We start from the raw sequence: 26576 nt of genomic DNA, 5'->3' as shown, positions 1-26576 counted from the left end.
ATCAAATAAATACTAAATATTTTTTTGGGGGGAAGACCATTTAAGGAAGATAAGATTTGACCTGGATCTTGAAGGGACCTATGGATGCTAAGTGGGTGGAAGTAAGGAGAGAATATTTTGGGGATAGAATGAATAGAATTGATGAAATTAATGAATCTTTCCTGTCACTTACTTGAACTGCAGATGTCACTTTCCTTTTCATCTTCCTTTTATTATTTCCTCAATATTTAATATTTATTAATAATTAGTCATGAAATAAAGAAGTTTATCATTAGACCTCTGTGTCATTTAAAATTTTTTAAAATTTGGTTACAATTAATCCACAAGTTAAAAATCTGATGTACTCTTTTCCATTTAATAAGGAACTTCCTGGGGCAGCTGGGTGTTCAGTGGATTAAGAGCCAGGCCTAGGCTAGAGATGGGAGGTCCTGGGTTCAAATGTGAACTAAGACACTTTCAAGTTATGTGAATCCTGGGCAAGTCACTTGACCTTCATTGCCTAGCCCTTATTGCTCTTCTGCCTTGGAACCGATGCACAGTATTAATTCTAAGACAGAAGGTAAGGGTTAAAAAAACTTTCCGTGACTTGTAGTTAAGTTCTAAAACTCTGTAGTTCAGATGCCAAGAATGTGCTAAAGATCTAACAACCAAAGGCTTGATGGAACTTGGGAAGTCCCATCACAGAAGGCTATGCCTAAGCTGTCTCACGCCATTGAATGATTCCATGAGAAGTAACACAGTATAGTTGAAAGAACATTGCCTTGGTACCTTAAAGAATTCTAACTACCCACGTGACCTCAGGCAAATCACTTGAACTTTCTATGCCTAAAGATACCATCTATACTATGGGAATAAGGTGATTTAATTAATTTACTTAACCATGTTGTCATGTTGTCATGAGAAAGTGATTTGAAAGATGTAGGTGCTACAAGGCAAAAAGGTATGATTATTTTAGGATAACCTTAGTATCTATTTCTTTTTGTTTTGATTAAGTGACAAATCTAAAAGTCACTAATTTATTGGAGAAGCATTGTTTTCTATCCTGCATGCCTTGTTCTGAAATTTTGTATGGGACCTTAATATCACAATTAAGGACTCAAAGCTGGAAAATTCATGCCTTGCAGATTCTGCGTCATCCTCATGCTTTGACTGTCTTTGAAGATTTTGTCTATTGGACAGACCGCCATACGCACCGAGTCATCCGTGCCAACAAGTGGCATGGGAAAAATCAAACAGTCATGATTTATAATATTCATCAGCCTCTGGGAATTGTGGCTGTGCATCCAATTAAACAACCTAGTAGTAAGTGAAGCTAAATCTTATAGAATGGATGTGGGTGGGAGGAAAGCATTTACTCTAAGAACCCTCATGAAATTGTTATTGATTCATTTGTTTGCTAGTAAATAAATATTTGGACTCTAGGCTCCCCTTTCTTCTTTGCCATCTTTCCAGTATCTAATACTACAATGTAACATTAAAAAGTCAAACATCTTTTTTGGACAGAAGTAAATCAATTTGATTCTTTTCTTCAGTTGTGAGTAGCCTATGAGACTGGTTAATGGTAGTTTCTTGGGGCAGCTAGATGGTGCAATGGATAGAGTGCCAGACCTAGAGTCAAGAAGATCTGAGTTCAAATCCAGCCACAGATACTGGCTGTGTTACTCTGGGTGAGTCCATTAATTCTGTTTGCCTCTACTTCCTCATTTATAAAATGATCTGAAGAAAAAAATGGTTAGCTACTCCAGTATCTTTGCCAGAACTCCAATTGAAGTAACAAAAAGTTGGACATGACTGAAATGACTGAAAAATGACAAAATTGGTTTCCTCTGGCCCTTGTTCTTTTTATTTGTTTTAATTTGCTCTGTGTGTGTGTGTGTGTGTGTGTGTGTGTGTGTGTGCACTTATTAGACTGTAAGGCTATTACAATCATCTTAGAGGCAATGTGGTATTGTGGAAAGTGTTGGATTTGGGACCAGAGTAGTGGCATCCAAATGCCAGTTTTGTTACTTGGTACCTGAGTGACTTTAAGCAAATCATTTACCCTATTTGCCTCAGTTCTCTTATCTGTAAAATGATGGGGTTTTGACTAGTTGGTCTCTAAAGTCCCTTGCAGTAATACTGAATGCTTTTACTGTTTGATGCCATGCCAGTGAGAGGTACTCTTGGAACACCATCCCATGATTGTCTTTTCTGATGGATCTGGGAGATAATTCAGTTAGTCTAAAGATAAATGAATACAGAATGTATACAGTGTATACAACACTGTTCAACTACTACATGTTGTAATCATGAAGCCATATTCCCCTGTAACTTGCTAGTACTGTCTCTTTTTAAGTGTTCCCAAATTCTTAGTGATTTCCAATTCTTAGCTCTACTACCCAAGACCTTTTTGATTGATGACTAGTCTTTTTAACTACTAAACTCACTCTAGTGACTTCATTCTACAAGAGTCGTAGTATATACATTACTGATGCTCTCAAAGAGCTTATAGTCAAAAAGAAAGAAGAGAAAGATGACTCATAATTATAGCATTTTGAGCTTGGAGGGGCTGCATTAATCTTATCTAATTTCCTCATTTGACAGATGAGGAATTGGTTGATGAATGTGATGAATATATGATTCTAATAGTCTAGTTTTATTAAAATTTTTACAGCTAGAATAAAAGATAGGATAGGAATAAATATCAGAGTCATTTAGCAAATAGAAAACATCTTTTGGTACAGGCTTATTTAGTTGTTAATCTCTTAAACTGCAGGGTAGACAAATAAGTGTGAATTGGTTAGCTAATCAGGCTAATCTGTGCACTATTTCTGATTCTTAACTTCCTTCCTCTGTTAACTTGGACAAGTCATTGGTCTCTGTTGCCTCTTGTGTGAGAGCTCTATCACTGGGAAAGAGGAAGATAGCCCAGGAAAATTTAGGGACAGGCATAACTGCTCAAATTGATTTGTGAAATGGATACTAAAACTTGTAGTTGTTCAGCCATTTTTAGTCACATCCCACTCTTTGTGAGCCCATTTGGGATTTTCTTGGCAAAGATACTGTAGTGGTTTGCCATCTCCTTTCCCAGATAATTTTACAGATGTGGAAACAGAGGCAAACAGGGTTAAGTGATTTTCCCAGGGTCATACAGCCAGTACTTGAGTACAGTACAGTACAAATTCATATTTGAATTCAGGAAGATAAGTCTTCCTGACTCTAGGCTCAGTTCTCTATCAACTTTGTACATAGCTGCCCATGCTTATAAATTTATATATAGAAGAACCATGCAATTCTAGTGTACTATACAAGAGAAAAATGTTATATTTGGAATGCTGTATTTGAAAGTGAGAAACAGACTGGATATTAATTTTTGTGTTTTTTTTTTAATTGCAGGTACAAATTCATGTGCATCTGCCCCCTGTAGCCACCTGTGCTTGCTTTCTTCCTCAGGACCAAGGTTTTATTCTTGTGCTTGTCCTTCGGGGTGGACTCTTTCTTCTGATTCTATTAATTGCTTGAGAGGTATGGTGCTTATTCTCTCTGCAGATCATAAACTCATATAGCTTTAGAGCAGTAAGAGACATTGGTGATCTTTTAGTACAGTCCTCTCATTTTGCATACAGGGAGAATGAGACTTACTCGGGGTCACATTATTTGTGGCTAGCACAACTGGTATTAGAGCAGAGATTTGATGGCAGTGCTTTGTCTGTTATTGATGATAAATAAGTGTTGAATTTTAAAATTAAATTTGAATTTCTGAATTGAATCTAAGATACACCAAGACTCTTTCTGCTACATTGTACTGTTTCATGTAATCTCTATCTTAAAGACAGATAAGTCATAAACATTATCAATTATACTTTATTAATTACTTATTGAGTTAATTATTTTTAAGTGAACATGCCAGGCATTATGCTAGGGGCAAGGATAAAAGAAAGATGTTAAACTCCTTGCCCTCATGAAGCATATAGTCTATTGGGGGAGACATCTGCAAAGTAAATACAAGATAATTTTGTCAGAAAAACATTGGTAGTTGAGGAAGGTAATCAGGAAATATTTTCATGTAGGAAGTAGCACTTATTCTGAATTTTGAGGGAAACTGGGTGTAAAGGAATCATAGTGTAATCTGTAAGGAATATTAATATAAATTGTGAAGACATACTTCAGTATGTACCATATCTATCTATCTATCTATTTATCTATCTATCTATCTATCTATCTGTCAATCTGTCTAGATGTCTATTTATTTATATCTATATCCCTATATTCTATATTTCCCTTTTCATTTTGGTTATAAACAATATAGAAGTCAAAGACTTTCTCATTTTATTCTTATATTTTATGCATCTTTGTAGAAAGACATCATGACATATAGTGTATAGGGTGACAGAACTGGTCACGAAGTCATGAAGACCTCAATTTAAATCCCTTGACACACATCAGCTTTGTGATCTTGAAAATTTATTAAATATCTCAGTGTCTCAGGCAATTCTTAAAGCCTGTTAATTGCAGAGCAGTTGCTGATCCACACTTGTAGAGGGAATAACCATACCAGGAAAAAATCCATTGGACCTAACGCTGTGCCTTACATATTTGTCATTCAGTTATTTCAGTTATGTCCAACTCTTCATCACCTCATTTGAGGTTTTTTATGATAAAGATAGTGGAATGGTTTGCGATTTCCTTATCCAGATCATTTTACAGGGGAGGGAATTAAGGCAAATGGGGTTAAGTAACTTACACAGGATTGTACAACTACTAAGTGTCTGAGGTTAGATTTGAACAAAAGTCTTCCTGAGTCCAGGCTAGGCACTCTACCTACCTTGCCTACTAGCTGCATTACACATAGTATATGTTTAAAAAATGTTCGTTGGATGAACTTGCTTTGAATTGAACTATATGAAACTTATCACATGTGGAGAGAATTCTATAGGCGTGCATGCAAATGAATAACTTCACAGTTCACATTTTCTCTCATATAGGTAGGTCACATAGGATTATGTGATAAGGCAAAAGAATAAAAGCTTTGTAAAACCTGTAAATAAGAAGTAAAATGTACAACTTTCATCTTATAAAACACTGTGCATTTTTAGTTAAGTGATTTGATTTTCCTATTGTTTCACTAATATTTCCCTTGAAGAGACAGTTAACACTCATTAGACTGGCATCCTCTGTACAAAGAACTTTTTGTTATAGAGAATTAGAAAATAAAGAAAAGACATCAGTGTTCCACTTCAGGAATTTCCTTTAGGAAAAAGCAAGATAATGTCAAAATAGGTGCCATGTGGTTAAAACACTGCCTTTTCTAATTCTTCTCTTTTGTTTTGAAATTAAAAAAAAGAGTTCAAAATACTCAGGTCTCAGAGCACACATTAAGTTAAGTCAAATAAATGTATTCAACCAGTGATGAAAAATGGCAGGAGACAAAGCTAAAGGACAGATCTTCAAATGGCACATTTTCCCCACAGCAATTGATTAAACTTTTCTTTTTAAAAGGAATATTAGATTCCCTAATCTAGAATTAAAATCAGTTTCCAAATGGAAAATATATCCCCAAACCAGGAAATTTAGGACACCTTCATATAATACAGATAGGACAGATTTACTGAAAGTCAGATGCTTATCAAGAAATAGTACTTTGCCATGATATTTATTCCTTCCATGGTGAAAGATTTTAATTATTGCTAATGGTTACAAAAGGATAGACATTTGCCATTTTTCTTCAGAGATTTACTCTGAACCTAATCCTTGTTGACATTTCTTAATTTAGTCTGCTGGCAAAAGAGATTAGAGAGTGAGCTATGCCCATTGGGATACAACGGATTCTTTCAGCATAGCAATATTGTTGAATTATGGGCTGGAAACTGGCATATCCAACATGACTAACAGGATGGTGATTGATGGATGCTAATTCTTCTTCTATTGTATCTTTTGTTGATTCACATATGACCTGGCAATTTTTTTCTATGACCTACATAGATTTTTTGAGATGGAAACTTTTCAGTTTTTACAAATTAGTTTCTGGGTGAACTTAATATGTGCTAATCAAAAGCAAGATTAACCCTTACAAGATATAATTTAAGTTGGTCATTTCAAACAACTTCTGGGAAAGCAATGCCTTTTTGACTCATGACTGGGATTCCAATGATGGATCACAGATTTCAAGCTGTAAGGGATCCGAGAGGCTACCTAGATCAACCTATGTTCCAAGAGAAAGGTTAAATAACTTGCCCAAAGTTACACTGGAAACAAGTAGATTAGAGATAGCAGCCAGGATTTGAATCTGAATCTGCTGACTATAAATCCAATATTCTTTCCATCATATGATAATGCTTCCAACATGAAGGACCTCCACCTAAGACAATTTAAATGTCATTCTTTGATTCCAATTCAATTTTCTATCACTTTTGCTTCTAGTACCTCAATCTATTACCACTGATATTAATAGGAAACATGACAGTATACATAAAAATAAACAATATTTTCAGTCTAGAAAGTCTTTAGAACACTGAGCTAGAATGCCCTGTGATGATCTTAGGTCATTCCTAACTTTTTTTTCCCCTTGAATTTAGTTCTTGTTCTGTCTGTAAGCAATTTATATATGTGTTTGGTCTCAATAAAGTCAATGCCCAATTTCTTTCTTTTGCAAATGATACTCCCTTTGCTTTCACTGTCCCACCTACTTCTTAAATCACTGCGACCTTCTAGTGTTCCCCTCTTTTTAAATGGCTTCCCAGCTTTCAGATCTTTTATCAATTATAATAATGAATGAAGGCACACTTTGTGCTTTATAATTGTTCACTGTAGGACATCAGTGATTTAGACTGAAGCTGGACTATAGTACCAAGAAAGAAGCAAAACATGGGTAACAAAACAGAATACAAGTTTATTTTAAGAAGGAGAATTGCAGGCAGTGGAATCAGGGAGAATGAAGAGTATTTTCTTCCACCAGGCTTAGTCTTATCCTGCTATGAGTGACAACTATAGACAAAGTCGAGTTGCAGTTAGGGATTGGGTCTGAGAAAACTTTTAAAAAATCTTGTGTGGAATACTTCTTGCTTTTAATAACTAATAAACATTTGTAAAGTACAAGATAACAAATCTTTGTTTATTTGATCCAAAGACTTTTACCTGTTTTAAATTCAACAGGCAGTGTTGTATAATGAATAAATAAAGAATTTATAAAGAATTGACTTTGATTCCAGGAGGACCTGAGATGAGGTACTTCCTCTGATATACATTAGCTGGGTTATCCTAGATGAGTCCCAATCTCTCAGTGCTCTAGGCTGAAAATATTGAACATGAACCCTCAGGTTACATGGGTCCATGGGGGCCCACATACTCTCTAGGAACCAGATTAAATTGGAAATATTAAAAAAAATAAATAAAATGCTATAAAACATAGATTACATTTTAAAAACTAGTCAATATGCTGTCCATAGGGCTCTTAATGTAAGAATACATCTTTCTTTTTTATTTTAATTTGACACCAATGCTCCAGGCAAATCTCTAGTGCTATAAATTTTGGAGAAGGGTCTGATTTACATTGGTAGAAGAAATTTTCTCACCTGGGAGTTCCCAGGACCAATGAAATAATAGGTCTGTTATTGTTATTGTTCAGTCATTTCAGTTGTGCCCAACTCTTTGTGACCCTATTGGGGTTTCCTTGTCAAAGATGTGGTTAGCTATTTCTTTTCCCAGCACATCTATCAATTTCCTAAATTCAATATATAATAATAAAATCACATTTTTGGGATTTTTTGACTGTGGCCTACTTTTTTTTTATTATGATGCTTCCACAAAAAATTAAGAGGTATCTGGCATTCTAGTACTGGTACCTAGAAGACATTCTCTACAGTTACTCAGAAAATACTTGTGCTTAAGTTAATAATTATTATTTTACAAAAATCCTAGAAAAAAGCCATTAAAAAATTAAATGTGAACATAAATTCAAACAATTACTTGTCAGCAGAATCCGTCTGAGCTCACTGATTATTAGGTGAAAGGGAAGACATGTCTTTAATTATGAGCAGCATAAAAGTAATGATCATATTTTACAATATTAAAGTAAAAAAAAACAAAGTCTGATATTAGTTCCTTCTTCTGGAGGAAACATAGTAAAGTTGCATTTATGTTTTATATTTTTAAAACTTCCAAATAATAGGACAGAAGCTAGCCTGAAGTTTTCATTATTTTTGAAAATAATTCATTATCTGTGAGCAAATTAAGAGCATAAATAAAGTTTTAGGAGAGATACTTAAATTTCAATGGACAACATACATTTTAAACATCTTTAGAAGTATAAATTCATATTTTATTCTATTTATGTAAATAGACTATATGCTATTGTTAGAAAGAATTTTGTCTATCTAATTAGGGAGCAGAAGTTTTAGGTCAGAAGAAGGCCTTAATTTGTAGTAATAATAATAATAAAGTTAATAGTTAACCCCTAACAGCTTGGCATTTATCAACCATCTACAAAATTAGTTTTAACATAACAGCTGTAGTTGATCAATAACAGCTTTAGTTTCAATATAACACTATTTATGTATTTATTATATTTATATATAATATAGAATAAATATAACATATAATATATTCTTATACATATTTTATTTAGAATTACACATTTATATATAGATGGTTAATTTGCTAAATATAAATCTTTCTTATTTGCCAGTGGAGTTGTCCTGAAGACATCTACTAGGCAACATTTGATTAGCTTTCATAGTTGTAATTTTGTACATTTTTAAATTAATACAGCACAATTTCATTAATAATTTCTACAATTCAGACTTAGAAATTTGGACTTTACTCAGGTTTTTTATGTAACTCCTTGAGTTTCATTTTCCTCATCTGTAGAATGAAAGAGTGGGAAAAATGATCCCCGAGATTCCTTCCAATTCTAGATCTAGGATCCTATTATAATGAAGTATGATTTCAGTGGCTTGGTCTAATAGAAAGAGCATTAGCTCCTGAAATAGGGACCTGGATTCAAATCAAGAAAATCATGCAATGCCTTTCTTTTACAGAATTTGGAATTGGAAGGAACAATTAAAGATCCTACTCTATCTTCTTACAGATGAGGAAGTTGAATCTTAGAGAGGAGAAGGGATGGACTTATCCACAGTAAGATACAATATTAGTAGTAACCCAGGAGTCCAACCTAATTTATTTAACTCCAGGTCCTGGTTTTATTCTGCTGTATCTTGCTTCCCCTCCATGTAGTCTAGTGAAAAGAGCACTGCATATTTAAGAACAGGATGGGAAATTCAGGATCTTTTAAATCAAGAGTAATGGACTCTACTAAGGTCCTATGTAAATCGTTGTGTGATGCTGTGATTGTTTGAACACTTATTTTTTTTTGTGCTTTGCTTTTATTGCTACTGTGTAAATTTATTCCATGAAAAAGTAACAGCCCACTGCCTTCTCTAAATAGTAGATAATATTAGAGTAGAATTCTGATTGATGTTCTCTTATTTTCACAGATGAGCAACCTTTCCTCATAACTGTAAGAATGAATATAATTTATGGAATCTCCCTTAATCCCGAGGAGAAAACCAACGATGCCATGGTTCCTATTGCGGGGATCCAGAATGGTTACGATGTTGACTTTGATGATTCAGAGCAGTTCATCTATTGGGTTGAAAATCCAGTGAGTGTCATTTTAGGTAACCTTGAAGTTAACTTTGGAAAAGCCTTCACAATGCCTTTTTGAGAAGAATATGTTTTGTGTTGTGGAAGCTGATGAAATGGTGCAGAAGTGGATGAAATGAACAAGTTTCTTGATTCTTTGAACACAATTGTATGATTGAATAGCAGCAATGTGTGTTTAGTGGATAATGATCCAGCCTTGTAGCCAAGAAGACATGGCCTCATGATCTCCCTGTGACACATACTCTCTGGGTGTCTATGGGCAAGACACTGTATGTCTCAGTGCTCCAGACCAGGCAGCTTTCTTAGACTACAAGCCGCAGAGGTGTATTGGTGGAGAGAATTTTGTCCTGAGAGTTCCCTTCATGGGTGAGATCATAGTTCTTGATTTAAAAAAAAAATCTCACATGTCCATAATACTTTATTGTGTAAAAAGACTTTCCTCCCAATAATTTTGTGAGGTAATGCAAGCATTATCTTTATTTGATAATAAGTGAGCTAAAACTGTGATTCTAAGTGACTCATCCATGGTCACAAACCTAATAAGTATTACAATTAAGACATGTACTCAGGTCTTTTGACATTAAAACCAATATTTTCCCCGCCACATAGCACTATTTTCCTAATGAAATCTCCTACTACATGCCAATACTCATAACCTGTCAGTTTTTTTTGTTGAAGCACTCACATACAAGCATGAAATTGTCCCACAGCATAGATCAGTGACCTTTTTCCTGAGTGCCACCAATTAGGACTAAACCGTGTCTTTGGTACTACTGGATGTCACTGATGGACCAAAAGCAAGGAGAGAAAAGGGCAAAAAAAGGAAAAGAAGAAGAAAAGAATTAGGAAGGGAATGGAGAGAGAGAGGAAACTAGAAAAAAAGAAAGCAAAAAGATAAAAGAAAATGGACATGTGTTGAGAGAGAAGAAAAGGGAAAAAGGAAAGGAAGAAGAAAAGAATTATAAAGGGAATGGAAAGAGAGGGAAAACTAGAAAAGAAAAAGAAGGAAAAAGAAAGCAAAAAGAGAAAAGAAAATGAACATTTGTTGGGAGAGAAGAAAAGGGAAAAAGGAAAGGAATAAGAAAAGAATTAGGAAGGGAATGGGGAGAAATAAAGAAAACTAGAAAATAAAAGTAGAAAAAAAGAAAGAGAAAAGAAAATGGGAATATATTGGGAAGTATTTGTGTAGCATCATGAATTTTGCTGGGTGTTACTTAACCCCTATGCTACAAATTCTTTATCTCTTTTCTACAGGTTATTTCTCCACAATTCATCCATCTTTGTTCTAATATTCAAGCCAGTTTAATATTTTTCCTCTCTCCCAAATTCATAAGGAATTAAATATAAAATTTCATTTGTACTTATAACTATGAAGGACAACCTAGCCTGTAAGATAACTTATATAATATTTTCCCCTTGTTTAGTTATCTGATTCCTCTTTTAACTTTCTTATCCTAAATAACATTAAATAATAAATGTATCCTAAATAACAAAGTCTTTTGGACAAGGTGACAGGAGGACCCTGGAGGGATTGGGGATGTAGTATACCTGAGCTAAGAATCTCCCATAACTTCCCTACAGTCTGCCAGTTCCTTCTCAAGATTTGAGTTTGTTATTTAAGATTTTACTATTTCCTGCATCACTTCCCCAGTTTTTTTCTATCCTTACTTTATTTGATGTCCATAGATTTGCTTCCAGCATAACAGAGAACACTCTAAGATCACCTTGACGTTATGTGCTCCTAGAGGGATTTGAGTAAGAGAAGGTGATAGAAGTGACATAGATGTGACACAATTTGGGGCTATTGAGCCCCAGAATAACTTACCACATTCTTGAGATCAAGTTTCTACTCACATGTCACATCTTTTGGTGGATTCATTTTGATTATTTTTCTTGTCATAAAAGAAGAAATATCTTTTCAGTTAACCTTAGTTTGTAATCTAACAGGTGAACCTTGTGTACTCCTTATCCTCAAACCAGAGTACATATATTTCAGTTCATACACTTAAAAATCAGTGTTGCATGTCACCAGTATTAAGGAAGGAAGGAAAAAAGCTTTTATGAAGTGCTTATTCTGTGCCATTCACTGAGCTAAGCACTGGGGGTAAAAATATAAGCAGAAAGAAAGTCCTCAAGAAGTTTATGTGCTAATGGGAAAAGATTATATGTAAAAGGGAGCCAAAATGGAAGAAATGGAAATGAAGATATCCAACCTGGTAGCATGATTGTTAAGACTTGAAACCAGACTAGGAGGGGAATGGAGGCCAGGTTAGACCCTCCATAGAATGGAGGTTTTGGAGCAACTAACCAATGGAAGGAGGGAGTGGGTCTTACAGAAGGATATTCCAGGTTGAGAAGCCTGAAGGGAAGGTTGAGTGTTCCAGGGCAAGGAGTTTCCAGATGATGATGAAAGCTCTAGGATGAGACAATGACTGAAACATGGTTTCAATGAGCCTAGGAATGAAAAAAATATCTTGTTAAGCAACCATTGTTTCCAACATTGAAAATGTTAGACACTAGTAAAATATTTGTGGGAGAAAGCATGCTCATGAAGAATTCTTATCTTTGAAATTATCTCACTTTCTTTGCCTTCCTTCCCAGGGTGAAATTCACAGAGTGAAATCAGATGGCACCAACAGAACGGTGTTTGCTCCTGCATCTGTTTTGGGATCTCCAATAAGCCTTGCTTTAGACTGGATCTCTAGAAATCTTTATTATACTAATCCTGGAACACAATCAATTGAGGTAATTACTCCTTAAGTATCTTTAAATAATAGCTATGATTTTTACATAATGCTTTAAGATTTACTAAATACTTTACACATGGTGCCCAGGATAATGTTCAGAGCATGGGCACTTGACCAGACACCAAAGTCAACAATAGTTATTGCTACTGAATCTGCAGGAAAAGAAAATGGCCTTCGAAATGCAAAAAAAAAAAATACTTTTACATATGTCAACTCATTTGATCTTCACTATAATCCTACGAGATAGATGCTCTTATTAGCTCCACTTTATAGATGAGGAAACCAAGACACCGAAATTCAAATGACTTGCCCAGTATCTGAAGTGGGACTTAAACTTGGGTCTTTCTGATTCCAAGTCTAATGCTTTGTTAATGGTGCCAGCTTACTGTCTGCTCCTGTAATGAAGAATTAAGAAAAAATGGTCTTCTGGCTATCTGAAGGTATCATTTTGAAAAATTATAAATTAAAAATCAATTAAAATAGCAAAGTCAACTTTGAAATTATTGAAAAAGAAATCTACCAAAGCATTTAGGTAGCCTTCACTGCATAGAGTTCTGGGAACCTGAAGTCAAGAAGACCTGAGTTCAAACACAGATTCAGACACTTACTAGATGTGTAACCCTGAGTAAATCACTTAACTTCTGTCTGCCTCAATTTCCTCAACTGTGAAATGAGGATCTTGAATAGTACCTGCCTTCTAGAGTTGTGAGGATCAAATGAGATAATATGAATATAGCACTTAGGACTCTGTGTGGTACATAGTCAGTGCTTAGTAGATACTTGTTCCCTTCTTTCCTTTCATACTGAGATGGAGAAAAGAAGAATATTTTGCCAATTTGGAACTTAAGTCTTCAGAGGTATTAGAGAAAATGAATTCTTTAAAAGAATTACATCACTTTCTTTCTTCCTGTGGACTTACTCTGTTTCTACTCATTTCATTTTTTTCTACTCATAGATATTTTATTTTTGTTTTTAATTAATTAATTTGCTCATTACATTAAATACTGTTAACGCCTCACTTTTGTCCCCCATTAGAGAATTCTAATTTAAAATTCCCTATTTATTAGCTTTCTTATTTGAAGTAGATTATTAGATATCTCTGCCTTAGTTTTATGAACAGAAACCAGATGTAGTCTGAATTCTTTTTACGTATTTCTTCCATGTGATAATCACTCTTTTACCATTAGGCTCATTTCAGGAGCAACTCAAGCTACTGAGTAGATATATGACTGTACCGAATGGAGAATGAAGTGTTATTTGCTTAAATCCATATGGAACCAAATGGGTGGTTGTTAAATTTGATAATCCCCCCCAAAATCCTGAATAAATGGCGCATTTTGTTATATGTTACCAGTTAATGATTGCTACTCAATCTAATGTAAGTGTAGAAGGAGGAAGGGAACATTGCAAGTAGAGCTTGAAAAACTAAGGTAAAACCACTCACTGAAAGTAAATTAGAGACTACCCAATAAGAAGAAAGTATGTTATGCAAACAAAAACTTTTATCTCTTTCTATAGTATAAGGCCAAATAGAATCAAACAAAATGAAATATAACCAATTTGAGCAATATGTAATAAATCATGTTAAATAAAATACAGAATTTACTATTCAGACTATTAGCACAGTCATTTAACTATATAAAAGGTTTTAAGATGCATCTTGACTCTTGAGTGATTGAATGAATGTACAAATATACTAATAATATTACATCTGAAATGTAATTAATTTAGCTTGCATTTAGTTTATTCACCTCAATTGGATCAGCCAGTGTTTGTTTCTTACAACATTTGTATGATATTATCAATAAATCTCCTTTGGGAAAAATGACCTTGGATCTATTGGATCATTAGCTATTTTTTCCTCTTTGGGAAGGATTTAGAGAGCACTGATACATTTGTGAGTAAAGCTGTTCTCTGTCTATGCCAGTTTCACTAATAAAAAGAGGATATTTCCCCTACTATTTTTCTTTTTTTTAAAGTATAAAGGTAGTTTTTAAAAATTTCAATGTTAAGAATAATGGAGAAGTGTTGAAGAAATTTCCACTAGGGGTAGCTATATGTCTGCTTTCTAAAAAGAATTTTGCAACCAAAGAAGGAGTTTGAAAAGCATGAGTGAGTGAGAACCTCTTCCATGCAGAAAACCATGGAAGAAGGGTTTTCTTTTTGAAGAAGAAAATCATAGATTTTGGGAAATGAAAGCCTTGTTGCAGTGAAAGGCATCTTGGGGATAAGAGTCTGAAAGAAGAAAGACTCATCAGATTGTTTAAATGTAATGCAAGAAAACAGGATGGGATGCTGAGAAATAAAATAGGCGGGTCAAGAAATTGTGGATTTCCACTGATACACTTTTTGGTGGCAAATCTCAAATGAGAGGATGTTAGTGCTTGATGGGCCTTAGAGATGACAAATTCTCTCATTTTCTAGGAAACTGAGGTGTACAGAAGTTAGGTGACTTACTGTGGTCCCACAGGAGAGCTGAGTCAAGAATCCCAGCCTCCAGTCTGCTTTACAACTTGATTCACTCTTTGCTCTCTACCTTCTCAATAAGTATTCTTTTAAATTCTTTAAATAAATGTCATTATTCCTCACCTTTCCCAGATAAAATCCAGGCAGTATTCATATCAGTAAAGACTTGGAAGTGGTATACAGAAGTATTTTTTGGCCCAGCCTTTCACACTGAAAAAGCCTGTCTGATTTTTTAAAGGCTAACTAATGATTCTTTCCTTTCAAGTCTACATAGTGACTATAGGGTACCCATCCATCAGATTAGCTATTGAATTGGAACAGATTTTGCTACATCTTAGATCAGTTTCCATGCACAATATAGGTTTAGTAATGGGCTACAGGTGATGGTATTGTGGCCAGGTGAATTAGGACTGAGAATCTGTGAAATGGCATAGGATAAGTAAAGTAAAGATAAGTTTAAAGTAAAGTTTAAAAATAAGTAAAATTTAAAAGGGAATGTTTATTATTTTCTTATTTGAAGCTAGGTTTCTTCTGGTAGTAATTTTAATGTTTCTCCAGTAAGAAATACTTTATAAATTTCTCTCTCAAAATTTTAAGGCAACTCAGAGAATACGTTTGACTGAATGATGTTTCTTTTCCTGGTATTGTTATTTGATAGAGTCCTTTTATCTTAACCCTGGAGTACACAATTATATGTTGCCTTCAAGTCACTAGAGCCTTTCTACCTTGCCCTTCATATTTTTTTCAACATATTATCTTATTTTCTTGCTTAACCACTACAGTGATCTGATGAGACCTCCTATCCATCTACAGCTATCTTTATGAGTTAATCATGATACATATGCTTCCTTGGTCCTTATTACCTTTTATGTTATGTTTTTCTGTTATAGGTTTTAACACTTCAAGGTGAAAGAAGATATAGAAAAACTCTGATTACTAATGACGGGACATCTCTTGCAGTTGGCCTTCCAGTGGGCATAACTATTGATCCTGCCAATGGGTAAGTTTACAAAATTACACAGTCTTCTTAATTTCAAACTTATATTTACTTATATTGTATTATATTTACTTATATTATATTATATATCAAACTTATATTAAAGTACAATACAACAAAACATGGAGGAGAATGTAATCTCAAGGAAAGGAATTGTTTCATTTTTTATTTGTATCACCAGGCTTGAGTACACTGCTTACTATTTAAGTACTCATCCTCCCTCTCTCTCCCTTCCCTCCTTCCCTCCTTCCCTCCTTCCCTCCTTCCCTCCCTCCCTCCCTCCCTCCCTTCCTCCCTTCCTCCCTTCCTTCCTCCCTTCCTTCCTTCCTTCCTTCCTTCCTTCCTTCCTTCCTTCCTTCCTTCCTTCCTTCCTGCCTTCCTGCCTTCCTGCCTTCCTGCCTTCCTGCCTTCCTGCCTTTCTGCCTTCCTTCCTCTATTTCTAATATATCTTGGTAGTTTTCATTTGTGATTTAAAAAAAAGTAAACTGTCTATTTTGTTTAAATCATAGTTTCAAGGGAATCAAATGATTCTTAAATTATCTCTCCTTGAATTGTTTTCTAGATAAGTTGTTGTTGATTGTGCATATCTTAGGTTTTTCCTCTATTTTTCAATTTTTAATTTTATTCTGATGTTTCTTTATAGATTTATGGGGTAAGTGATTTTTCTTTGGTCTCATGATTCTCAGGGATTTAATTTTTAAGTAATGTTTTCTTCTCTTCTACACTATTTTCTCTTCTATACTAATTATTTTCTTTATTATGTTGGCCAAAACTGGTGTATATCACTGCAGTGGCAACAACATTTCCTAGTAGGCTTTTTCATTTGAAAATCAGAGGACCACAGATTCCTAGGTCCAGAAGGGATTTGAAGGATTCATCTAATTTAGAACTTTGCCTTAAATGTACAAATCAAAGTCTTTGTCCACTCATCTCATTCTTTAAGGGCTTCATGGACAGAATTTCATAAACTCTCTTTTAATTCATTCAAGTGTTTAATCATTTTTTTACTGACAAAGATATTAAGGTATTAAGTCTTTCTTAAAATTTTCTTATCATTTATTTATAATTCATTCAGACATTCTTTCAGGAAGAATTTTTTTTCAGCAAATGATTGTTGCCTGTTATGTATAGACACTCTACTGGGTGGTATGGTGAATACAAAGATACATTATAATCTCTGATTCATACAGTTTAATAGGGAAATGACAGGTCTACAAATAATTTGGGAGAAAAACCCACGAGGCAGTTTGTAACAAGCATTATAGAAGAGTTACAAGCTAACTACTGTACTACGGTAAATTTGATAAAGGAGATATCACTTCCATATGGAAAACTGGGGAAGATTTTGTATGGAGGATGAGACATTTTAGCTTGGTTTGAGGGATAGTATGGCTTTGGTAGTCAAATATATGAGGAAGAGAGGAAAATTCAGATGTAGTGGAAGAAATAAGCAAAGACAATGAGATAGAGAATTATAGGGCATATTAGTGGACTACCAAGTAAGTAAAGTTTTTCTGGAAAATGTGATGATGTATAGGGGGAGTGTGAGTGACAAGACTAGAAAGGTAGGTTGGGATCAGGTCATTGTAGGATTTAAAGTTTGGATTTTATTTGGTAGATAGTGGGAAACTTTTGAAGGGTTTAAAACAAAGGAATGATCAAAATTGTGTTTTGGGAAGATTGATCTAACAATGATTTATATGATGGATTAGAAGTAGAAAGACTAGTCTCCTAGCCTATTATAATCTGGGTAAAAGGCAGTAAGGGCTTTTCATCTAGGATGGTAGTAGTGTAAATGAAAAAGAAAGGACATACATACAATAGAATTATAATTAATATAGAACTAATAGAATGTTGGGATCAATAGAAAAATGGAAGAAAAGATGACTGAAGTTTTAAAGATGAGTGACTTGGACAATTGTAATCTATAGAAAGGAACTAATAAGGGGACACACAATTTTGGGAACTGACTTTAGTTTAGGATATATTGAGTGTGAAATAATTGGTGAGACATCAAGGTAAAGGTATTAATTGGAATTTGAAAATGGGAAAAAGAGAATTGGAAGAAAAATGCCAACTAGAGGTAAAATTTATAAGTAATCTATGAAGAATTCATAGCTGAAACTGCTGGGAATAGAGGAGTTCATCAAGGGAAAAAGTATATTTATATATCTATCTTTATATAGTTGTCTAGTCACTGTTTATTTCTCTATTTTTTTACCAGTACTATAGATAGTTTTATTAGAGATTAGACATATATATGTATATGTATATATATATATATATATATATATATGTGTGTGTGTGTGTGTGTGTGTGCGTGTGTGGGGAGAGAGAGAGCGAGAGAGAGCGAGAGAGAAAGAGAGAGAGAGAACCTAAGGATAGATCACTGGATGGTACCTATGTTTAGTAGGTGAAGAAGGAGAAGAGGAACCATGGAAGGAAATGGACAGAAAAGTGTTCATGCTTTTTTAAAGAAGTGAGGTGAACTAAGATAGTCTAGGGTTGTGTACTGATATGACAGAAAAAGAAAATGAGATTAAAGTGCTAAGAAGGAAATTTGAAAGGGTGTTGAAAATATAACTATGAAGCCCAAGCTGTGTAGAGAGACAAGTGAATCCAGAAGGGTATTGATGGATTGGGAGAATGGATTCAGTGAGAGAGTGAGAGATAGTGGCTGACTTAAAGAAGGGTATTATCAAAGTTCAAGCTCTTAGAATTATAGTATTAAGAATCAGGCATATCTCTGCTGGTGTTAGAGTTGAGTAGAGATGAAGGTTACTGAATGTGAGGAGTCCTAAGAACTGCAAGGCCAAACTGATTGTTAAAAAGCTTATTAATATAGATTTTGAGTTTGCTAATCTAGACAACTTATTGTCAATGTAGATGAAAACATTTGTTTTTTGTTTGATAACAAAGCATCTTATTAAAGCATTGATTTCTTTATATTAAGGGTAAAATCATTTTTCCTATGTTTTATCTCTCACTATAAAACAAAAATTTTCCAAAATTCGAGTTGTAAAAAGGGGAATAAACTAAGATAAAATTTAAATTCCTTATAGATATATTACTATTACTTGATCTGAACATCATAGATTCATAATATCTTAAGAATATTGATTTAAAGCAGAAAAGTATCTTAGAGTTTATCTAGCACAACCTTATTATTTTATAGATAAGGAAACTGAAACCCAAGAAAGTTAAATGACTTGCTAAAGGCCAAACAGATATTAAATATCTATGATGAGATATGAACCTGTGGAAATATGCTCTTAGAAGATGAAATTATTTTTGGAATCTTATGAAGAAAGATAGAAGATTATTCTATTCAAGATATATATGACAGAAGTGGTAGAAGTAAAAATGATTCTGTGAAAATCCTGGCAAAAGATGCAATTCTAGCAGATGATATCAAGATAACTTATATAAAACATTGGAAGGGAAGCCACAAGACAATAAATAAAAGACCTTTTAACATTTCTCTAACAAACTATTTGGCAATGACAATAAGAGCTGCCACACTGTAGTTTCCAGTGTGCTACTTGTAGTAAAAGAAATAGCATCCTCCCCCAAAGTAAAGACATGAATAATTGGATTAAGTAAATTCCTATAGAAGAAGAAAGTGATAGTGATAACATAAATTTGAAATTAGGAAGACATTGATTCTCAGATATATAAAAGGAGGAAAGATACTTAATGTTTGGAAAGAAATCATGGAAATGGGCAATGCTGTATAGTAGAAAACACTATCATTGGAGTCAGAGATCCTAGGTTCAAATCCTACCTTAACATTTATCACCTGTGTGACCTTGAGTAAGTCATTTAACTTCCTTGGACCTTAGTTTTCTCATCTATAAAATAAAGTAATTGGACTAAATTGCTTTTGAGGTTCCCTTCATCTCTAGTTATGGTCTTGTAATTACTACTAAAAACAAAACATCAGTCACTATGAATTCATTTTTTCAACTCTACAAAATCTTTTTTTGAGATGATCTGCACACATATAGAAAGTGTTCTTGATGAAAACATGGTAAGGCAGAATTTTTCAAAATATATTATGTGGCATCTTTACGATAAACATTTCCACTGTGGTTTTTGGCTGTTGACTCAAAAAAGCATTTGATTGGGTGGAGCAAAGTTCACCTTAAAGGATTTTTTCCAGCAAGGCATTTGCTGTTCAAAAATGAAGATTTTACAAGATTTTTTGATAGATATAATAGCAGAGAAAACTTTGACAGTTTTCTGACCATCAGTTTTAAGCAAAGCATCAAATAGGAAAACATGCACTCAACTAAGGTGTTTGGCATGAAGGATGTGCAGCAGAATTCAAATGGAAGAGGATTATCCTGCAATGGTGAGATCCTCTAATAACAGCTATTCTTGACTACTCTTGGATTAATTGCTTCAAACTGAAGACACTACACATCTTTCTGAGTGAGATTCACAACTACATAAATGATTTTGATCTCATAGTCCAAGAAGGAAAAATCCATTGATTGAAGAACATCTATTGTCCATACTATGTGGTTGAATGGATATCTCATTGAGCTGATCCAACAGTACAGATAGCTCAGATAGACATAGAAAATGGCACTGAATTGTGATTATAACTGAATAGGAGGGAGAAAGTAAGCTTGATTGCATTTGAGAAATTGTGCAAGACTTTCTATGGCCCAAGCTTCTCTCTATAACAAAACCCATCTACTTTAGTTCTTTGATGGTGCTGTATGACTGTGAATCATGGAATAACACAAAATCTCTGAAGAGTTAACATCTGGTCACTCTTAGGATAATTGAGAGCTATAGAAGTATAAATGGGAAGTAGCATGATGATTTGAAATACAAGAAGCTGCAGAAAAGATTTTTTTCCCCAAGAGATATAGAATTGGAAAAAGGAGGTTGGTCATCAAATAGCAAGAATCAGGAATATAAGATGGTGAACCCATATTCTGTACTTATACATATAAACTAATAATAGACCTTGAATAAGGGATTCTTCCCACTCTTTCTCCCTCAAAAAATTGAATGCATCTTCAGAGGATTTATGAGAGGAAATGGATAGGGTGAGAGAGCAGGAATTGGATGTATTCTATATGTACTCTTGGAAAGAGTAACTAAATTGATGAGGTCCTATGGTCCATTGGAGAATTGAAGCATATAATATGGTGAAAAACTGTATTATGTTTTTGAAATTAAGCATTTTCAAAGTATTTTTAAATTGTCCTTATTTATTAATTCTTTGTAAATCTCTTGACACCATTGTAAAAGTGTTACAGTTTCTCAGGAAATGATCACCTCCTCCATTAACCAACTATATTAAAATCCATCCTAACTTTTAGTTTTCCTAAAAAATATGAGACTATGGTATTTATGTCAGCATCTGTCTTTTGTATGCTTTCATTTGCTAAGAGCTGTCTTTGTATCAGATCTCTTTCCTGTTTGATGGAGAGATTTTCGTAGTTATCAGTGGGCAAAATTCCTCGTTTCATTTCTGAGAAAATGGTTTTAAAGACTGATAACTTCAGATGTTGTGATGAAACTGCCATTTACTTTGTAAATGGCTAGGAGTGGTACTAATAAACTACTAAGTAGAACATGGTTTGGATTTTGTTAGCCTTCCCAGGGATCAATAAACAAAGCCAGGAAACTAGAAAATATTGGGAATCGGTGCCATGGAGCAGCTAGGTGACTCAGTGAATACAGAGTCAGACCTGGAGACAGGAGGTCTATGTTCAAATCTACCTCAGACATTTCCTAGCTGACTGACCCTGGGCAAGTCACTTAGTCCCTGTTGCCTAGCTCTTCTTTTTTTTTTTTTTGAACTGAAAAATTTAATTTAATTAATTAATTTAGAATATTTTTCCATGGTTACGTGATTCATGTTCTCTCCCTCCCCTTCTTCCTCCCCCACCCCAGTGCAATTTCACTGGGTTTTACTTGTGTCATTGATCAAGACCTATTTCCATATTATTGATAATTGCGCTAGGATGATCATTTAGAGTCTACATCCCCAGTTATATCCTCATCAACCCATCTTTACCACTCTTCTGCCTTAGAAATGATATTTAATATTGAATCTAAGATGGAAGGTAAAGGTAAAAAAATTAGAATTTTCTTCTTTAATTTAAACAATTAGATGTTTCTTCTTTAATTAGTTTCCATTCTTCATTAAATCATCCTATGTTGTTATAGGAAACTTTACTGGACTGATCGTGGAACTGAGAGTGGGATACCAGCAAAGGTTGCCAGTGCGAACATGGATGGTTCACAAATAAAAACTCTGTTTACTGGAAACCTCGACCATTTAGAATTTATCACCATTGACATTAAGGAACAAAAGCTATACTGGGCAGTCACCAGCACAGGAGTGGTATGAAAAATAATGATAATAACAACCAAGTTATATTTGTTCAGGGTTTTACAGTGTACACAATTCTTTTAAGCACAGTCTTATGAGTTAGGTAGAGAAAGTATGATCCCCCCCACCTTTTTTTAAAAGAACGAGAAAACTAAGGATCCGAGAAGTTGGGACCTACCTATAACCACACAACTAGTTTTGGGATTTTCTGAGCTGAAATTCACACCCAAGTGTTCCATCTTCAAATTCAGTGCAGTTTCTCCTCTCCCATCCTGCCTTAACAAGCCTGTTTAGGCTTTCACTGCAATGCTCATGTAGCTTATACAGATGGAGTTTTAACTTGCTTTGCCATAATTCTTGTTAATGTTTGCTGTTCTTGTAGTTAAGATAATAAAAGATGTAGAGTCTATAATTTGTCTTAGCAAATTGTTAAGTTGTTTACTCACTCTTTTCTATCAGTAATTTTTCTTGAGTCTCTCCTAAGGCCTCTTTGCCATGCAAGTCTATTTCTTCTATTCTGATTGATACTCAGAAAAGCTTGTCACAATCCATTATAGAATAACCCTTTATCACACTGTCACACTGGCCTTCTCTTCTTCAGAGTAAATGATTCCAGGTCTTTGCTCGCACCCCCTCCCCCAGGTTCTTCCCCCTCTTTCCAGTTCTTTAATTCTCATAATCTCTTCCTTCAGTTCCAGAGCTTAAGATTTGACACCATATGTTCATTGGAGTTTTACTTAAAATACTTCTACTTATATATTCTATCTGAAGTTGAGAGCAGGACTGGTTTCTGATATTTCTTTCTTTGACAGAAAACTAATGATATGCTAAATGCTTCCTTAGATTGAGAGGGGAAATGTGGATGGTACCAATCGCATGATTGTGGTATTCCATCTTTCTCATCCGTGGGGAATTGCTGTCCACGATTCCTTCCTCTATTACACCGACAAAGATTATGAGGTCATTGAGCGTGTAGACAAATCAACTGGTGCAAACAAAGTCGCCCTGAGGGACAATGTTCCCAATCTGAGATGCCTGCGAGTTTATTACAGAGACAGTGAGTATTTGTCACCCTTTTCCCTTAAAAGCACAAGCACAAGTCTTCCATACACTCAAGGTACAGACTCCAAAATGAAGTTGTATAAAAATTACAGTGAAAAAATATCATGTCATATCTCAAACATTTCATGAAGTTCTAAAGATTTGTCATATGGGAAATCTACTCCATACCATGTCTACCCACTGAGGGAAAATAGAATCTTCCTTACCAATTTTTTTTCTTATTTTTTAAACCCTTAGCTTCCATCTTAGAATCAATACTGTGTATTGGTTCCAAGGCACAAGAATGGTAAGAGCTAACAATGGGGGTTAAGTGACTTGCTCAGGGTCACACAGCTAGGAAGCATCTGGGACTGGATTTAAATCCAGGACCTCCTGTCTCTGGGCCTGTCTCAATTCATTAAGCCACTTAGATGCCCCCTTAATACATTCTTAAAGGTGTTATTCACAGGAGTCATAGATCTAAGGTCCTGGACAGGATTTCAGCTTTTAATAAGAAGAGGGTTATCACCTCTGCTTTCTATCATGTCATACATTTTCCACTTATGCCTTTAGAAGTAACATCATTTTCAGTTTGCCTCTTTTAAAAAGGATATATTAGTTATTTTATACCTAAAATTTTTTGATCACCAATCTGTTTCTTTCTGCTATTGTTAAACAAGTTATTTTAAATTATCCCTCCCCAGGCAAGTTTACCTTTAGTATTACTAGTTCTATATAATTCCATTTATTGACTGTGAAAATGAATGTTTTATTAATTTATCTCATATACATGCCTCATGCATTGGTTCTCAAAATGTGGTCTGGGGATCCCTAGGAATCCCTGAGACCATTTTAGCCAATCTATAAGGTCAAAACTATTTTCATAATAACACTAAGATGTTTGAATTTAAAATAAAGTAAATATCAATAGATATCTCATAAAAGATCCTTATGTAGTCCTCAGTAATTTTTAAGAGTATTAAAGGGGTGCTGAGGCAAAAAAAGTTTGGGGACCTCTGGCCTGGAGATCTGAGGATGTATGTGATGCATACACAGTATTGAAATGTCAGGATTCTAAAAGAGAATTTTTTAAAAAAAATGTCAAAATTACTACAATATCAAAAGAATAGAAGGAAAGAAATTAATGTATAGACATAAAAACAGTTTATAAATGTCCATTTTGCTTTGTTATACACAATTTTTAATGAAATAATCACCAATGACACTTTAGAAATTACTGAATAATAGTGTTCAGTTTGACTATATTTATGTGATTGATATTGGCATTGTTCTCATTTTTTTTGCTTCTGTGTAATCAGTATACACACACATATAATTTCTTTGCTGTGTCTTTTAATGATGAATTATTCTGGGATTCTATTAAAAAATAAGAGACGAGGAGGCAAGTAAATATCTTAAGTGATTAAACCCCCCACAATCCTGCTTCTCTTATAGATGCTGCTGGTTCATCAAATGGCTGTAGCAATAATGTGAATGCTTGTCAGCAAATTTGCCTGCCAATCCCTGGAGGGCTCTTTTCCTGTGCCTGTGCTACAGGATTTAAACTCAACCCTGATAATCGAACCTGCTCTCCCTATAATTCATTCATAGTTGTTTCAATGCTGACTGCAATCAAAGGCTTTAGCTTGGAGGCATCAGATCACTCAGAAGCCATGGTACCCTTGGCAGGTCAAGGTAGGTGATTGGAGAGACATTCAGATCCAGCTTCAATTCAGTCCCAGGTTGAGTTCCACAATCATCACTCATATTCCTGGGTCACCCATACACATTTGGGATGGAACAGATGAGACCTTAATCTTCTCTTTCCCTTTTGCTAAAGGAATCTCTTCTATCAATAGAGGGCAAGAGAAAATATGTGTGTGGTTCTACATTCATTCGAATTAATGAAAAATGGACACGAGAGGATGTAAAAAAAAGAAATCTGTTTCCAAATTGGCTTAGCATTATCTCTTTAGAGATGAATGGCACTGTGTTGAGTGAGCCATAGGCAAGGGGAGAAGGTAAAGGGAAATGGAAGAAAAAAAAAGATATAATTGAAAAGGAAGTAGAAAGATGGGACATGTCACTAATGGTTACCTCAGTAGTTTCTGTGGGCACCTTGGTCATAAAGGAGACTTTTAAAATGTATAACAGAGTTGCAAAAAGTAAAAAAAAAAATAAATAATTTTGTTTTTCAATATCCCAAAGCATAGAAATTTATAAAACAAGCTCATTTGTTTTCTGGGGGTGGAATAGTGATGGGCAGCAGGGGAACAGAAAGAAGGGGGTAGGATAGCAATGGAAAGATAAATATATGCAAAAATTCTATTGTTTATTTTAATGTAGCCAATTTAAAATGTTTCAGGACGAAATGCACTGCATGTGGATGTCCATATGCCTTCTGGCTTCATTTATTGGTGTGATTTCAGCAGCACTGTAAGATCTCAGAATGCGATACGCAGAATCAAACCGGATGGATCTTCTTTTAGAAATATTATCACAAATGGGATAGGACGGAATGGAGTCCGGGGTATTGCTATTGATTGGGTAGCAGGTAGGTAAATCACAGAGTGAGTTCACTGAATCAATCAATCAATCAATAAGTATTTATTCATCACCCACTAGGTGCCAGGCACTGTTCTAGGTCCTTGAGATACAAGTATGATGAATGAAACAATCCCTATTCTCCTAGAGCTCACACTTAAGGGAAATTTATTCTTTTTATATTTTTTATATTTTTGGCATCTTTAGACTAACACTTGTTTAAATGATGTATCCTGCAGAGCTCATATTTTATATAATTGCTATTGGAATCATTTCAAATGAAAATGTAGTGTGAATTTAAATAAGACTAATATGATTATGTTATAATCATAATGTATAATTATCAAGTATAAGCTATATGATTAAATTCATAGAGGACAATTGATGCCAAGGTCTCTCTGTTGATAGATTTAAAAATCATGATCCCATTATTAAATACTGTTAATATATATAGAAATGTAAAAAAAAATTGGCCAGAAACTTTCAATTTATTCTTTGTCTTAAGAAGTTCTTACTCCTAATTCCTTGTCTCATAACTATCAATAGCTATGATTAGTCAAGGAATATACTTAAAAGTAATATCAACTTTTTAAAAAGAGAACATTGATTTTTAAAACAGCTCCCGGCACCTAAATGTTTCATTAAGCCAATCAAAGTTATCACGTAGGCATGCCATCCCATAAAATGGATTTTTGAATGGGTAATCATTTGATTTCATGTGTGGGCACTGGCTCCACCAGCATATACCCTAACCCTTCAAAGACTCAGCAAGGTGCTTTTTGAT

The 26576-nt window shown here is 34.4% G+C and overlaps 1 protein-coding gene across 3 annotated transcripts in view; it reads left to right on the top strand.

Moving 5' to 3' along the window:
* Positions 1 to 26576, top strand: part of LRP2 (LDL receptor related protein 2) — a 253034-nt gene that overhangs the window by 132306 nt on the left and 94152 nt on the right. For all 3 annotated transcript variants that reach the window (XM_056793983.1, XM_056793982.1, XM_056793984.1), the window contains exons 30-38: positions 1125 to 1302; positions 3376 to 3504; positions 9471 to 9637; positions 12241 to 12384; positions 15743 to 15852; positions 22042 to 22219; positions 23051 to 23264; positions 24704 to 24943; positions 25614 to 25802. In XM_056793983.1, the coding sequence (XP_056649961.1) occupies positions 1125 to 1302; positions 3376 to 3504; positions 9471 to 9637; positions 12241 to 12384; positions 15743 to 15852; positions 22042 to 22219; positions 23051 to 23264; positions 24704 to 24943; positions 25614 to 25802 (1549 nt within the window). The remainder of the gene's footprint in view (positions 1 to 1124; positions 1303 to 3375; positions 3505 to 9470; positions 9638 to 12240; positions 12385 to 15742; positions 15853 to 22041; positions 22220 to 23050; positions 23265 to 24703; positions 24944 to 25613; positions 25803 to 26576) is intronic.

Source organism: Monodelphis domestica, chromosome 4, assembly GCF_027887165.1.
Source record: "Monodelphis domestica isolate mMonDom1 chromosome 4, mMonDom1.pri, whole genome shotgun sequence".
Taxonomy (NCBI): Eukaryota; Metazoa; Chordata; class Mammalia; order Didelphimorphia; family Didelphidae; genus Monodelphis; species Monodelphis domestica.
The sequence above is the reverse complement of the archived record's forward strand: the minus strand, read 5'-3'. Positions and strand labels throughout refer to the sequence as shown.